This window comes from Xenopus laevis, chromosome 3L (genome assembly GCF_017654675.1).
Source record: "Xenopus laevis strain J_2021 chromosome 3L, Xenopus_laevis_v10.1, whole genome shotgun sequence".
In the NCBI taxonomy this organism is placed as follows: domain Eukaryota; kingdom Metazoa; phylum Chordata; class Amphibia; order Anura; family Pipidae; genus Xenopus; species Xenopus laevis.
The window spans coordinates 67481933-67500110 of record NC_054375.1 but is presented as its reverse complement, the minus strand read 5'-3'; the positions used below and the strand labels follow the sequence as shown (position 1 = coordinate 67500110).

General features: G+C 35.6%; 1 protein-coding gene across 1 annotated transcript in view; it reads right to left on the bottom strand.

Annotated features, from left to right (window-relative positions):
* trhde.L (thyrotropin releasing hormone degrading enzyme L homeolog) overlaps positions 1 to 18178 on the bottom strand; it is a 313341-nt gene that overhangs the window by 47231 nt on the left and 247932 nt on the right. Inside the window, exons 10-12 of the mRNA XM_018241799.2 lie at positions 18081 to 18169; positions 7332 to 7465; positions 7176 to 7231 (exon numbers count right to left, since the gene is read on the bottom strand). Coding sequence (XP_018097288.1) covers positions 7176 to 7231; positions 7332 to 7465; positions 18081 to 18169 — 279 coding nt within the window. The remainder of the gene's footprint in view (positions 1 to 7175; positions 7232 to 7331; positions 7466 to 18080; positions 18170 to 18178) is intronic.

The window sequence follows — 18178 nt, the reverse complement described above, 5'->3', positions numbered from 1 at the left end:
TTCATAGGTTTACCAAAGTATCTGGCATTTAGAGGCCCCAAAATGAAGTTAGCGCATACAAATAGTCCTGTGGGTAACTTCATCTAATGAAAAATCAACACATTGACTGCATTTTTGTGGGGTAAAAACACAGAACTATATGTTTACCCCCCAAACCCATACATTTTTGGAAAGTACACATTCTACAGAATCTAAAATGGGTACCCATGCCTTATTGCTCCAAACTAATGAGTCGCCAGGCTTTCCCAAAGTTGTCGGTTTTGGTGAAATATCTGAAAATTGCCTCAAAGCTTCAACTTCCCAGCACCATATCACCCATGTGTCATTACGTACTAAGAAAAAGCACCCTAAATATGATTGCCAGGGTTCCTCTGAACATTTTGGTGGCCATTGTTCATAAGTTTACCAAAGTATATGGCATTTAGAGGCCCCAAAATGAAGTTAGCACATACAAATTGTCCTGTGGGTAACTTCAGCTAATGAAAAATCAACACATTGACTGCATTTTTGTGGGGTAAAAACACAGAAATATATGTTTACCCCCCAACCCCATATATTTTTGGAAAGTACACATTCTACAGAATCTAAAATGGGTACCCATGCCTTTCTGCTCCAAACTACTGAGTCGCAAGGCTTTGCCAAATTTGGCGGTTTTGGTGAAATATCTGGAAATTGCCTCAAAGCTTCAACTTTCCAGCATCGTATTGTCCATGTATCATTACCAGCATAAAGCATCCTAAATATAAACATAGGGGTCTACTAAACAGTTTGATGCCCAATATGCATAGATATACCAAACTATGTGGTGCACAGAGACCCCCAAATGACAATATGTATAGACATTTTCACGGCTGACGCGCTGGCTGCTGCAATATAACCACCCGGTGTGTGTATTATGTGACATTAGACCACCTAACAGTACAGAGACCCCAGAAAACCATATATTTTCAGAAAGTACACATTCTGACGAATCCAATATGGGTAAATATGTGTTCCTACTGCAAACTGCCAAACTGCAAAGCAATGCTGAACGTAACGGTTTTTATCAAATTTCTGAAAATCGTCACAAAGCTTGAATTTTACCCCATTATATGCCCCACATTTCGTAACTTATCAGCATAAAACATCCTAAATATGAACGCCAGGGGTCTACTGAACACTTTGATGCCCAGTATGCATAGATATACCAAACTATGTGGCGCACAGAGACCCCCAAATGACAATAGTGTATATACATTTTCACGGCTGATGCGCTGGCTGCTGCAATATAAGCACCTGGTGTGTGTATTATGCAACATTAGACCCCCCTAACAGTACAGAGACCCCAGAAAACCATATATTTTCAGAAAGTACACATTCTAACGAATCCAATATGGGTAAATAAGTGTTTCTACTGCAAACTGCCAAACTGCAAAGCAATGCTGAACATAACGGTTTTTATCAAATTTCTGAAAATTGTCAGAAAGCTTGAATTTTACCCCATTATATGCCACACATTTCGTAACGTATCAGCATAAAACATCCTAAATATGAACTCCAGGGGTCTACTGAACACTTTGATGCCCAATATGCATAGATATACCAAACTATGTGGCGCACAGAGACCCCCAAATTACAATAGTGTATATACATTTTCACGGCTGATGCGCTGGCTGCTGCAATATAAGCACCTGGTGTGTGTATTATGCAACATTAGACCCCCCTAACAGTACAGAGACCCCAGAAAACCATGTATTTTCAGAAAGTACACATTCTAACGAATCCAATATGGGTAAATAAGTGTTTCTACTGCAAACTGCCAAACTGCAAAGCAATGCTGAACGTAACGGTTTTTATCAAATTTCTGAAAATTGTCAGAAAGCTTGAATTTTACCCCATTATATGCCACAAATTTCGTAACGTATCAGCATAAAACATCCTAAATATGAACGCCAGGGGTCTACTGAACACTTTGATGCCCAATATGCATAGATATACCAAACTATGTGGCGCACAGAGACCCCCAAATTACAATAGTGTATATACATTTTCACGGCTGACGCGCTGGCTGCTGCAATATGAGCACCTGGTGTGTGTATTATGCAACATTAGACCCCCCTAACAGTACAGAGACCCCAGAAAACCATATATTTTCAGAAAGTACACATTCTGACGAATCCAATATGGGTAAATAAGTGTTTCTACTGCAAACTGCCAAACTGCAAATCAATGCTGAACGTAACGGTTTTTATCAAATTTCTGAAAATCGTCACAAAGCTTGAATTTTACCCCATTATATGCCCCACATTTCGTAACTTATCAGCATAAAACATCCTAAATATGAACGCCAGGTGTCTACTGAACACTTTGATGCCCAATATGCATAGATATACCAAACTATGTGGCGCACAGAGACCCCCAAATGACAATAGTGTATATACATTTTCACAGCTGACGCGCTGGCTGCTGCAATATAAGCACCTGGTGTGTGTGTTATGCGACATTAGACCCCCCTAACAGTACAGAGACCCCAGAAAACCATATATTTTCAGAAAGTACACATTCTGACGAATCCAATATGGGTAAATATGTGTTTCTACTGCAAACTGCCAAACTGCAAAGCAATGCTGAACATAACGGTTTTTATCAAATTTCTGAAAATTGTCAGAAAGATTGAATTTTACCCCATTATATGCCCCACATTTCGTAACGTATCAGCATAAAACATCCTAAATATGAACGCCAGGGGTCTACTGAACACTTTGATGCCCAATATGCATAGATATACCAAACTATGTGGCGCACAGAGACCACCAAATGACAATAGTGTATATACATTTTCACAGCTGACGTGCTGGCTGCTGCAATATAAGCACCTGGTGTGTGTATTATGCGACATTAGACCCCCCTAACAGTACAGAGACCCCAGAAAACCATATATTTTCAGAAAGTACACATTCTGACGAATCCAATATGGGTAAATAAGTGTTTCTACTGCAAACTGCCAAACTGCAAAGCAATGCTGAACATAACGGTTTTTATCAAATTTCTGAAAATTGTCAGAAAGCTTGAATTTTACCCCATTATATGCCCCACATTTCGTAACTTATCAGCATAAAACATCCTAAATATGAACGCCAGGTGTCTACTGAACACTTTGATGCCCAATATGCATAGATATACCAAACTATGTGGCGCACAGAGACACCCAAATGGATATATAGTAGATAAAATTTACAAGGCAAAACAAAATAAGGCAGTAAAGAGTGAAATGCAAAAAAAGCCAATAAAACCACAAAAATCAATGGTTTTTTTCCAGACTAGTGTTATCGGCCGTCAGAATCACAGTTTGAATATTTTAGCTGGGCCAAACAGGTTATACGGCTAGAAACAAGTGAACACAACATATGCAGAGCTGAAAATGCAATAAAATGGCTAAAAATTCAATAAAATGGCTAAAAATGCACCAAAATACCCAAAATTGCAATATAATTACCGAAATAACATACAAAAGGTATTGCACAGTACGGTTAGCGAATACGCTATTCGTAATGGCAATAAAACATTTTTTTCAGCCAAAAAAAGAGACGATGCGATAAGAAAAAAAAAAAAAGCCACAATGCCATGTATGTGCGTGTGCGTGTGTACAAATGGTAAATTACATGTTATGTGCGCGTGTGTGCGTGTGCACGTGTGTGTAAGTGCAGTGAGTGTAAGTGACCCCCCCAATCCCCAAAAATGTATGTGTAAGTGTGTGTAAGTGTGAATCTTAGGGGCCGATTCACTAAGCTCGAGTGAAGGATTCGAATGAAAAATACTTCGAATTTCGAAGTATTTTTTGGGTACTTCGACCATCGAATGGGCTACTTCGACCTTCGACTACGACCTTCGACTTCGATTCGAACGAAAAATCGTTCGACTATTCGACAATTCGATAGTACTTTCGAAGTACTTTCCCTTTAATAAAAACTTCGACCCCCTACTTCGGCAGATAAAACCTACCGAAGTCAATGTTAGCCTATGGGGAAGGTCCCCATAGGCTTGCTAAACTTTTTTTGATCGAAGGATTTTCCTTCGATCGTTGGATTAAAATCCTTCGAATCGGTCGATTCGAAGGATTTAATCGTTCGATCGAACGAAAAATCCTTCGATCGATCGAACGAACGTTTAGCGCTAAATCCTTCGACTTCGATATTCGAAGTCGAAGGATTTCAATTCGAGGTTCGAATTTCGAAGTATTTTTTACTTCGAAATTCGACCCTTAGTGAATCTGCCCCTAAGTGTGTATTACTGTAATAAGTGTGTGTTGGTGTGTTTGTGTGTGTAATTGTTGCACTAACCTGAAAAAGTCCCTGGAGACTGTTGCAGACGATCAGGAAGAGCCCCTGGAAGAGATCTGCGACGTGGTTCCTGTCTCTGTGCTGTGGGGGCGGAGATCGACGGCGCAGTGTAGGCTGCAGCAGCAGGACACGTAAGTAACACGTGCCTGCTGCTGCTTTTGGGCCCCTGGGCGATCGCGCCCCAGGGGCCACTCGATCCCCTGGTCTGCTCGTTGCCTAGGGGCAGGGGATCGAGGAGGAACGGAGCGAGCGGCTCTAACAGCCGCTCCTCCGCTCGAGAACCAGGAAGTGCTGCAGAACGTAGAATCTACGTTCTGTGGCATTTCAAGTACCTTTGCCACAGAACGTAGATTCTACGATCTGTGGCATTTAAAAGGTTAATATCAATAATAATAATAATAAATAATCCCTTTTGGGCAAAAGTAAGGTATAATTCCATTTGCTCTCACATCTTAATCTATTTTGCACCCTATCTCGTCTTCTCCAATTTAAATTCAACATCTCAATTCCCTAAAATGTTATGTCTTTTGGATTATTATTGTGATGGGTTTTGAAATGATAAATATTGTAAAACTCATTACAACCCTTCACAATAAGTTTGTATAAACAAACATGTAGGTAACATTAGTAAAGGGCTGGAAACACTATTGTGGATCATGTGGGAGATCCAATGGTCTCTAGCTCAAAGGGAGCATTAAGGTTTTAAGTATTATTTTTTTGTCCTAATTCAGTAAAATATGATGCATTGCTGTTTTTGACTTAAATTTATAAGCATCTGTAGAAGAACTAAGACATTGCATACAATACAGTATTTAATCTTCCTATATATTTATTTTTAATAAAAAATATGAACCTTGATTCTGTAATTACTGAGCACTGTGTTACACTATTAAATTTATATATATTTTAGACAATATGAACTTTGATATATCATATTAAAATATATTTTGACTTATAACAATATATTTTTCACTTGCATTATTATTATCTTGGATACACTTTATGCATTTTTTAAAAGGGAACTCAACCCAATTTTTTGGTTTTATATAAACAGATTTTAAATCATTTTAGTTTAGTGTAAAAGTAATTGCAATATTGAGCAGTATTTGTCTGTGCTTTTCATTTTTCTGCAGTGCCAACTCTTCAAAACATGTAACAGAAGTCAGTTGTGAAAAAACATACATGCACTTTGGGAATTTGAGTCCTGGCCAGAGGAGAGCTGGTTTTGCTACACTGCTTAAAAAATCAGAGCCAGCAATGCGGAAAGGAACAAACAGGTATTACATTTACAAATAACTTAAACATTTCTAACTAATTTTCACCACAAAGTTGCTTAGAATTACATTTTGACTTGTAAAGTGCTTATAATTGATTCAGACTAGCGGTACAATTTATAAAAGGTTGAGATTAATTTTTCTTCATTCTTGACAAAAAAAATATTTAGCAGTCTATCACTGAGCTATCATCTTTTTCAGATGCAACAAAATTTGATAGCAAAATGATCCATTTAAACCAATGGGTACATCATTTTATTCCAAAGAAATCTTTCTACCAAGCTACTTTTCAAGAAAATTCAAGTGACAAATGGTAAATACCCAACAATAAAAAAAAGCAAAACTTAAAAAGAGTCTGTGATTTATGCTTTGTTTCAAAAGTTTCTGCAGATGCCATTCATAATGTTCAAAGCAGAAAAAGACTAGAGTTGGTAACAAGGAGAGTTAGAGAAAGACTTCAAACAGAAACTTCAGTTTCAGAGCCAATGTTAGGGGCTACAAAACTATAAAAGCACAGTACAAAATATAAACTGCATTGCAAGAATGCAAAAACAAAAAAGCTTGGACATGTACATTATCAACAAGTAGAAAGATAAAATTGATAAAGAAATGTTACAGTTGTCAGTAAACACCATCATGGGACTAGAAACCAGAAACAAGTTTTTGAATATGAACAGGCACCATATAGATATGCACAGGATCTTACTTAATCACTTGCACATACATAAGTATGGTAAAGCATACCAAACAGGCTACAGGTTCAAACCATTCCTGGACCAAATTCTATTAGATGATTTTTAGAATGATTTTTAATAAAATGGTTAAACAGGCAATTGTAATGTCATATGTAAGAACCAAATTTCCATTAAACCTAACATCTCGCTGAGTCTTTGAGTACATGATTTGACTTCTAATTTTAGTATTTTGCAAACATATCTCTAAACAATCTCAATGAAAACAACAAAATCTTTTTTTCAAATCAGTCTCAAAAAAACGCTTGCAAAGAATACAAAAATACAGTATGTAAAATTCTGTATAAATTAATCTTAACTCGAGGACAGCTGTTTTCAATTTTGTAATTCATAATTAAAATGTTAAAACTACTTGGAAGTGTAACTGCAGAGAAAACAAAAATGTACTAATGAAGTAGAAGCCGCTTTTCAAGAAAAAATAGATTATGCCAACATGGCTATTTTTAACGAGTTGATTTGCAAAAATAAAGGGAGTAAAATGATAAATTTTCAGTAAAAGGCTGCTGGTAAATCAATCAAGCCTTTGCCACCATAGAAATACCCCAAAGCTGTTATTGATCAGTTGTGCAAAGAATCTTTCAACGTGTGGAGGCAGGGTGAAAAGCGGAACAAAGGACTATAAAACAACATTGTTATGATCAATAAAAAAAGAAAAAAGAAAAGGAGGAACAAAGAAAATATTTCGTATGGGCAACATTAATAGATGAAAGCATAATTTTTTAAGTGTAAAAAACATTTGGATAACTTGAAAACATTAAAGAAGCAAACCCTTCTGTGACTTCAAATTTCAAACAGTGCACATTAAGTTGGACATCTGCAAGAAAACATACCTTGCCAAATTGAAAGCATCATCAATCAGTCCAGCTCGATTGCTGACAGAAATGACCTATGAGACAAATTTAGTTATTTAGGTTTATAAGGCCAAGTGGGTGTTTTGGATCAAAGTAAATTATTGCAAAAGCAGACTTAACATGAACTTACAGTACCTCAGAGTTCCTCATTAACTGGTCAGTTAGTAATCTCCAGTTCCTGACATCATAGTTAACCCTGAAGTAGCCAATTTGATCAAGGTTTCCCAGTACCCAATTACTTTCATCCAAAGAAGGAATTCGGTGGTATTCTAAAGAAATAGCAAACAAGAAGATATTAAATGGGTCGTGAAGAGTGATATTTTACTGCGCCACTGCTTCTTAAATTTTAAATATATCCCAAAATACTGTAGGCCCTAAGGGTTTTTAATAGTTTTTTTGCATTGGAATGCAATATATTTTTTATGTTATTGAATGCAGAAGTCCCTCCTTTAAGTACAGTACCAATGCATAGTCTCCAGGAATTGGTAAATCATTAAAGTGTAATTCAAGACTGTATCGCTTTTCTCAAGGGGGGTTGTCATACATTATTTTTTTATTCTTGCTTGGATAAGTTATTATTTCTCTCAATATTTCTAAGAGGGTAATCTGGCTTCTTCCCATACTCTAAAAACCATACAGGAAAGTTAATTGGCTTCTGATACATTTGAACATAGTGTGTGTGTGTGTGTGTGTGTGTGTATAGTCTCTGTAAAGTGATACATAAAGGATAATAATAATTTACTGAAAGGCAAAATGTCTTGGTATTTCGTATGCCCACCACTAGCTTTAATCACCACTTAACTCTGCCTACTATTCATTTTACAAGCTTTGCCAAACTATTCCAGCACTTAGAGCATCTCAGATTGTGTCTTAAGGCATTACAATATGTTTTGCCTTTTTTTAATTTTTCTAAAGATGTTCAATGGGTTTTGGAGCTTGTGATTATGTAGAGAAAACCATAACCAGGGACTTCAATAAGGCCTGGCACAAATTTATTACACATTTGGGATCATTACCTCTTTGCAAAAAATAATACCATGGTTATGCAGAAAAGAGAGGCACTTCTGTTTAGTCAATGTTTAGTTTATCCTGTGCAAGTTACCAGCTCCAGAATAAGTAAAGCACCCTAAGTTAATATTTTCAGCACTGTGTGTGACTGGAGGTTCACACGTACATGGCTGCTTTAACCAATTGTGCAGCAATTGTACAATTGTAGCTCTCTGATTTCATATTTAACGGGAAGGTTCACTATCTGTCTAATCAGATCCTTATTTAACCACTGAATAGTTGCTGGGGTACACTGGACCAATGCAAATGCTGACATTTCATACTGCTGAACAAAAAGCTAAATCAGAAAAAAATATACAAATAAAAAAGTAGAACAAACTGTCTCAGAATATCATTGTCTACATCATGCTTAAAACTGTATATAAAGGTGAACTGGCCTTTTAAATATAAAATATTTATTAATCTGTAAACGAGATTTCCTTACAACTATGGAAATTATTACAATTAATTAAGGTGGACAGTTTAATTACAATTATTCCATGATCTCTATTTATTTGATTTATCAAACATTTGGGAAACAATGTCTTTCTTTTCACTGTCTATCAATTGAGAAAACATTTGAATTGTCAGGAAATATTCCTGTATCATTTACTCCTTGTATTTTCTGGGTAAAAAAAATGATTTTGTTTTACTGAGTTACAGGCCTTGTTAAAATACTCTTCGTTCATGTATAAAGCTTTTCTGGAATTCTAAAAACGTTCAATATATGCAAATTAGGGATGCACCAAATCCAGGATTCGTTTCGGGATTCGACCAGGATTTTGCATTTTTCAGCAGGATTCAGATTCGGCTGAATCCTTCTGCCTGGCCAATTGAATCCGAATGCATATGCAAATTAGGGACGGGGAGGGAAATCGCTTCACTTTTTGTCACAAAACAAGGAAGTAAAAAATGTTTTCCCCTTCTCATCCTTTTTGTAGATTTGTATTTATAAATAGGTGAAAGTAAGAGTTCAGAGTAGTGGAGTTTCACTGTGGGGAGATCTAATTTCACACTTTGATATATCTGCTGCATATTCTCTGGAATGAAATGTTGCCTCAGGCCTGTCAATAAAGAGGCAAAACACAACCTCTTGTATGAGAAAACAAAATGGGCCAAATGCTCATTTATCAATTATCCCAAAATCACTAGAAAATAAATAAAATTGGGGAATATTTTATGAATCCTTTCCATTTTAGGAGCAATGACTGTTACCACCACCACAGACCACACAGGTTTTTCCATAGGATTTCTTTAACCAGCAAACACAGAATGTCAGCACCATGGATTCTATAATCTATGGCACTAAAATGGTCAATACAACATTCAACAGAATGTTATACAAATTATAGGAAAATTGTTTATTTTATGTGATTGCTATTAGAATATGAGGAGCAAGAAAGTTATCTGTCACACTGGAATCCTGAAAAATAGAAAAAGGCATTTTCCCATGATACTCTAATATTATATACAGGGGTCTAAGGTGGCCATATACTCTAATAGATCCTAAATCAAATTAATTTAATAGGAAAGATGCAGATTGCACATGACCCTTTGCACCCGAGACCTAAACAACCAAAGAACATAAGCTTTTTAATCTTACATGCAGGGGTCCTATGTCATAGGTGGACATAGGGCAAAGAAAATACCTTCTAAGTCATCATTCAAACACATTTATCATTCACCTCAATTCAGGCATTCTTCACTACAACCATAAGAAAATATATGCTTTTTAGGCTTAAATAAGGGACATAAAACATACCTTTATTTAATACATGATTACAGCCTAAGACTATTGAGCAAATTGTGTCTTAAAATGCTTCAAATGAATGAAAATGTTGATTACTTTAAATAGTAGTGCAATACAGCATGTGAGTAAATCATTTCATTGTAATTGCTCATTTTCTTAATACTGTATTTCTGCTGAAAATATTATAAAGCTAATTAGGTGAAAAAAAACACCCATTATTTATCCGTATACGGGGCTGGAGTCAAGGGGATGTGGTTTATGATTATAATCAACAAGTGCCATTTTTTAAATGGGTTGGATTACAGGGTCATATGACGCTGAAAACAACTGCTTATGCAAAACAATAACTGCATTATGCATTGAAAATATGATAGTTAAATTTTCTGAGACTACTTTAAAATGAACAGGAAATGTTTAAGCTTTACATTTATGAAACTGAGATGCCCAGTGTGATATCATTAGATGCTTTAAAACCTTTGTTTTTAATATGTCATCTTTACTATGGACATTATAATAAAAATGTTGAATATCAAACTTTCTTAAGCACAGAAGTTTACAGATAAAATATTAAACAATAGAATTTTACATTAAATCAAGTCCATTTTAAATAAATGGATGTTCCTTTCAGAGAAACTGAAGTAGTGGCTATATCATAAAACATGTAGAAATTTTTTCATGTTAAACAAAAATGAATATGATCAGGATGATTTCCAAGGTAGCATTCTATATATATGCTTATTTTCCTGCAATTTATTTGTGTGTAATTGTAAACTCAGTATTAAGGAAATACACCTGTAAAATGTCTCTTTGGTTTCATGTTCCCCCCGATGTGTAAAAAGTATTTTCACAGGTTCTAAAGTGACTGAAATTATTCTCACAGAGGAGCTGTAAAACCAAAGTACACTCTGTTATTAGACATAATATCTTTCATATGTTGTGCTTGCTTAAACTGTAGATTAATACTTATGAAACTCATATAACCGTTTTCTTTGCAAGTAGGCACCAAACAAATAAGGTTGAATAAGTGCATGTTTGAAGCTAAAAATATGCAGTGAAACAAGAGTTATAAAATATGTGAAATGCCTTCTTACAGCATGATAAAATAATAGGAATAAGCTTCTATGAATTATATCATCTATAAGTGTCCATTAGTAATTTGCCATTTTTAATTATGTGCTCCATCAAAGTAAAATTCCTTAGATTTTTAAGTGATCCAAACAAAAAATGATGATGATGCTACAGTACCTCCACTAAAAAATAATAGTGGGTGGTTTGGTTAAATGCTGAGTCAATCTTGCTGGAAAAAACAAAATGGGGGTCTTAGCTACATGTAGAAAGTTAAATGGAAAGCTCTAATACAGGTTCCATTATGGATGCTTGTATAAAAATATACATATATGATGTCATACACATGACATCATATATGATGTAATACTTATGACATCATATATGATGTCATACATATGACATCCATTATTATAATGGTTGTTATTGCTGACTATGGATGTACTAAATCCAAAATTTGAGCCTTTTTGGGCAGGATTCGAATTCGGGACATTCCGAGTGCCTAGCCAACCAAATCTGAACCATAAGAAAATCAGAATAATTATTGCATGATGCTTGCATGTGAAATTTTTGACATGTGAACATGCTTGTGTTTTTTTTAATGGCAATGCTAATTTGCTGTAATGGGATCCGTCAATCCCTTTATGAAATGCCCAAGTGCCTAGCCAAATTCTAAGAGAAGTTGGACACTACTTGCATGCAGAATTTGAATGCAATTTTGCTAATTTAGGTTTGCCTAATGTGTGAAAGATTCAGGATTCAGCCAAATCCCAAAAATAAGAATTTAGTGCATCCCTATTATTTATTCTATTGGGAATTACTTTATAGTTTTCTTAGATCAGGCACAGTACAGCTCACACTATGGCTGGTATTTAAGCTATTCATGAAACAGATGTAGCAGGAGCTCACAAATATGAATATTTACTACAAGAGAAATAAAATTCTTCACTTCATTAAATTATACAAATTGAAAATTTTGAAAAGCCTTCAAACCTCTTAACAAATCACTAGTAGGAATGTTTTCTTTAGGCATGAACATGTATTTTACCTAATTTTAGTTGTATTAGTGTTGATGTAGGTACTGGTTAGTAGGATGTGAATTTCTGAAATTACAAAAATATAATCACTGGCATATAATAAATTAATGTATTAACAATACAAGAGTTGGGTATTTATATGTATGGTGTCACATAAAAGTAGACATGATGTGATGTTGAAGCAAATGCAAATTCTATTGATTTTGCATTGATCTGGTCATGGATAATTTAGCATCAGATACAATCCTTTGGATCATTCCTTAATGTATGCCAATTAGCTTCTGATTTACATGAAAACATTTTGCCAATGCAGCTGAAGGTTCATTGTAATTAATCTTCATTGGTTTGTTGTCCTGTAATCTATAGAGATAGAGGTCTAAGGACACGTATCCTTCCTTCTTTTTAGCATTCAACAACCACTCAACAAGAACATGAATGTGGAGAAGATTTGCCCTAACTTTAAACATTCAACATTGCACAAAGTCTTACCAAAAATGAAGCTGCAAACATCATCAAAACTATTTTTATAATGTATAAACTGTGTTATAGCTCATCTGCCTCTCAAACTGACCTCTTTAAAATCCTTTTACAATACAGTAATTGCTCATAGTTGGGGGGATTCTTTGCGTAATGCTTCAGGGTAACGTTTAAAAAATTACCTTTTTAATCAAAGTCTAGGATTAGTGGGTAAAATATAAAATACTACACCCTTTTATGGAAAAGCAGACTTTATTTGCATTACAATGAAGTAGAGGTCAGTCAACGTTCACTGTGACTGGTAAATGGTTCTTATCAGTAACATGGCTTCTGAAAAGCCAGACAGGACAGGAAGATAAATTAAAGACCCAAAAACTCCTCAGCCTAGCACAGAGTTGCCTCAGGACCAGACTGTAAGCGCAGCTGTTGAGATTGGCCAGAGTACTGAGGGGCCAGAAAGAAAAACTGGTCAACGAATCATAGTCAGAGCAGACAGAAGAGGTTTACAAATGAGAGTCAGGCCAGTGGTCACAACAATAAGCATTATTTAAAGGAGAAGGAAAGCTACAGAGGCATTTTATTGTCAATAGATTAGCTGCAACAGTGCAAGCTAGAATGCTTTATTTATTCTGTAGAATGTTTTACCATACCTGAGTAAAAAGCTCTTGAAACTCTCTGTTTGTTTAGGATAGGAGCTGCAGTATTAATGTGGTGTGACATCACTTCCTGCCTGATTCTCTCCCTGCTCTGTGCTCAGATTACAGTAGAGAAGGGAGGGGGGGGGGGAGAGGAACAAACTGAGCATGCTCTTGCCCAGGGCAATGAGGTTTAAGCTGAAGGCAGGAAGTCTGATACAGAAGCCCATGAGTACACAATAGAAGGAAAGAAATGCAGTGTTTCTTTTGACAGGGGACTCAGAGCAGCACTACTTTGAGGGTTTACTGGTATATTTAGGTGGACCTTTCTGATAAGGCTTAGTTAGTTTTAACCTTTCCTTCTCCTTTAACAGATTTGTTGCACTATATGTTTTGGTGTTCAGTAACTCCCCAGAGGCAAACCCTACTAGCTCCCCATTTTCTTTTTTTGCTATTTTGGTGCACATGCTCTCTGGGTTGCAGTCAGTTACCTAAGCTTACGTACCAACTAGCAATTTACTGTATATGTATAGAAATATAAAAGTCATGACACAAGGCTGATTAGTAATTAATACATATTCTTATCACACGGCAGCATCAGAATTTAATAATCAGCCCTGGCGTATCAGCTTCTATGGCAGATGAATCTCATTTTCTGCTTAAAACCCAACATAGTGAGCTCCTGTGACCACTTTGAAATCCTGGATCATTAGAGTTATGCAGATGCTAAACCTTTAGGCTTGTGAACTAAGTTAAATAGAATTTTGTGGGCATTTGAGATGAGATCTCTGGTAGTCTCTGATATTGCTATGGGTAAAAAAAAAATAAAACAAAATATATGTGTGATTGCTGCCTTTTTCTTCCTCTTTTTATTAGCTCAAGAATAACAATTTGATAATCTGCATCAAGACTGTCTCGGACAAAGGGATCTGATATCATTGAAAGACCACTGTTCCGTCAGAAAATTGTACTCCTGAGATGGGAACTAGTGATATGAAAGAATATAAGACAATTCTGTTTTACTAGTGATGCAGTACAAATTTCTGCTTCTATGTATACACATGGTATAAATTTTATTTGAATACTGCCAAGAGACTCTGTCAGCCTTTTAACATTTTCTTTGTAACCAGTTAATTTGAACAGAGCTATGCTGTAATTATGGTTTGCCTTATGCAATATATTCTGCCTTGCACCCAAAGCCTTTAGGATATTGACCATTTAAATGTATTTGTGCATGGAGTAGTAATATGGTTAAAATAAGCCCCTCCTATTGACCCAAAAACAAACAAACTGTAGGTACTGTCGCTTTGCCTGGTCTAGTGCAGTTGGAATGATTGTTAATGGTGTTGGTGAACATTGTAATGGTGATGTAAACAGACAATACAATATATTTCTGCTTGTTATTTATGCAAGATGTTGCTCTAAGCTAAAAGTACATAGAAGCTATGAACACTTATTAACATAAAGCAAGTAAATGGTGCTAATATAAAAAAAAAAACCTCCACATAGAGAAAATTAGAGTAAACTTTGGTGTATTCTTTACATGATGAATGTACAGAGATTATGATATTTTAATGTTTATATTAGAATAAGAAAATGTATATTCAGTGTTATAAATATTCATTTGCCTGGAACAGTCAAAACTTGCAAGTACTACATTTTAATGCATAAGTAGATTGTGCTCTAGCTGGTTTGTAGTAATATTGAATACAGCAAATCACAGATATAAACAATTCTCACTATGCCAAAAGAAAAATACCATTGAGAATGGAGTAGCAAATCATTACATTATTACTAGCATTGTAATACAAATATATTAGTATATAATTATAGTGTATTTAGGAATGATGGAGTAAATGCATTTCTCAATATTCTGTGCTTATATTGCATATAAGTATTCTCTGTTTTATAGGACCTAAATGTTCTGAAATGAATAGAATTTGATTCTTAGGAATAATAAGCCAGTTACACTTTTATAGCCTAAAGAGGTATGCCTTTGGTTTGTCCTTTTTTATTATGTGCATCTTCCTGGGTATGTGTGGCAGAAAAAAACTCAAGAAAGAAAGTAGAAAAAAGGTGCTACAGTGCCAATGTTGATAACTCACTGAGTGTAACAAGTGGTCCAGGTGCACCAGCCCCAGCCCTTCAGCTTCAGGCATTGGCAATCCGAAATAAGGCAAACAAAACAAATGGGGCTATTCGGCACTCAAAAGAATCCACAGGGCCAAAACAAAATAAAGTAAAACAATATTTATTTTTAGAATTTAAAATTTACACATCGCCATGGGCCCTATGGTTTCGTTCCCTACAGGCAAGTGCCTGTAGGGCACAAAATGCATACAGTGCTTGATAGCCCCATTTGTTTTGTTGGCAGAAAAATACTGTCACACATCAATATATAATAATTAACTACTACAAAGACTAGACAAGTTCAGACCAAAAAAGGAAAAATTGTAGTCATAGATAAATGGGCAGAAATTGTAAGATATAAAGCCATCTTGAACAAGGGGGGAGGGAGCCCAATCCAAGGGGGGAGGGAGCCCAATCCAGGGGGTCTTAGGGTTTTTCAAATGAACTTTTTATGAAAACATATGGCCAAACATGGAGTATCACTAGCATCCAACCAATATTTTTCTTCAGTAGCAGACCCCTTGCCATAAATCAATTATTGTACTTTCTGTTTGGATTTTCGACTGTCCCCAACGCCTGATGCTCATCCAAAAAATGAAACCTGGAGCAGATCTACTTTTACAGTGAAAGGCCTTAAAATAGCCTAAGTGGTAAAAGGGCCAATGAATCAAGGTCTAAACTTAGCTTCATATTTTTATGAAAAGCCACAAAAACTTCTCACCTTGAAATATTGGACCAAGACAACAGTGTCTGTAAGCAATTTTCTGAATGGCAAAAGACCTTGACAGATATGGACACAAAAAACAGATTTCCTTAAAATTTTAGACTAGTGATTCAGCAGCAGGAACAACAACCTTGATGAGAACAGATGGAAGGTTCTTAATTTTATTATCACAGTGAAAAGAAGAATAATGCCAGGTTTCTTGCAAACCCCCAAAAACTCCTACAGACTCCAATGTTTTGTGCTCTGAAAAAGTTGCAGCAATAATAAAGTTGTATGTCATCATGAAAAAATGCCCATTGACTGTAATGTGTTTTGCAATTTTATTCAGTAACAAAACAGGACAGATTTGCTCATAACTAGTTATGAGCAAATCAACCGGATCCTCTTCTGAATGATGAAACAGTAAAACTATTGCTCCAAAAGTATTTCTTTCAGTTACACTATTACTCTAAGGATGGTAGACAGAGTGAAAGTTCAATTTCAAAACAATAGTATGGGGAAAACTGTGTAGATGGAAAAAATCATCTTAACAAAAAAGAAAGAAACTTGGCCCAGGAGAGACATCTCATTCAGGCTTAGGCATTGAAGTTTTTGCTGCTGGTTGAGTTGTTAGAACAAACCTTGACAAAATGTCCCCTTATACACAGTACATACAAAAGTCAGCAGATCTTCAAAACATTCCTTTGTTGAGTTGAGATGAGTAGCTCTGAGCTGAATAAGTTCCTTCTAGATGAGGATGAAGTGACTGTGGAAGCTGAAGATTAAGGGGTAGTAACAAGGTCAGAAATCACCTCCTGAACACAAACCTTCTGGGGCTGTCTTCCTCTCAACTGAGTGTTATCAAGCCCAGATTTGTGGAAAGGCAACCATCTTAGGTGTATATTTATCAAAGGGTGAAGTTAGTGATCGCGATTGTCTGCAAGAATGAAATTCCACAACTCTACATTCATTTTAATGGGATTTTGAAAGGCATATTTATCAAAGTGTGAACTTTTACTTTCACCCATTGATACTCTTTTAAAAATCCCATAGGAATGAATGGAGAGTGGCGGAATTTCACTCTAGAGGACTGTGGTGATCTCTAACTTCACTCTTTGATAAATATACCCCTTTTGGTTTGAAATGGCAGAAATCTAAATACTTTTTTTTTAATTTAAAGGCAAGTTAAAGCCTTAAAGGGTCAGGCTAGAAATCCTGTATTTTCTATACCAAACTTTTGTACCAGCCTAACAACTTGCAGTGCAGCAGTAAAGAGTGACTAAATTTATCAGAACACAAGTCACAACCTTGGAAACGGACAACATGTCTAGCTCTATGTCAGCTCTCAAAATCAAATAGTAAAAAGATCTGTTTGCTCTTTTGAAAAACTAATTTCAGTGCAGAAGTCCGCCACTATTAACTCATGCATTTTTTCTCATGACAGAATCCCTTTAAGAATTAAGAAGGCAAACAAAGGCTTATTTTTTTGCTAGCCAAAACCTTAGGCTCTAAAGCTAAAGAGTGGTTTGAGGGCCAAAGAGTCCCCATAGCACAAAAAAACGATATGACCTAATGGTTATACAGCTAGTGGAGCAGACCTTTGAGTGATAGCACATTCCACAAGTCAAAGAAACACTAGAAACAGAGAAACTTATAGTCTGCCAGTCCTTTCCAGTGAAATGTGAATGCCTGATTTACGGTAACAAGCATGCATGCAAACATGCTTGCTGTAAATTGTGCACTCTAATTACATTTTGCATACATGAAAAGAGATGTAAATATACACATATGAAAGTAACAATAAGCTTAGTATAAAATAAAAAGTATATAAACATTAGAGAAAAGAAAGTAATGAAACCTGAAATTGCTTAAGTGTATTATAAGACGTTGTGAAAAAAAATCAATCTTTGGCAACAGGTTCTTAAGTGAACTAAAATTATAACAAGACTCTTTAAGAAATTCATGTTAACCTTTATGATATTGTATTTCATATTCAGCAGTGGGATTTTTGCATTTCAAGACCTGCCAGCACATTCTCACCTGATTTGTTAGACACCCATATAATTGCCTGGGGAGAAATGTGACTTGTATTTCCTACTGCAATCGTTAATGGAATCTGCCAAAGCGAGCTGCAATAC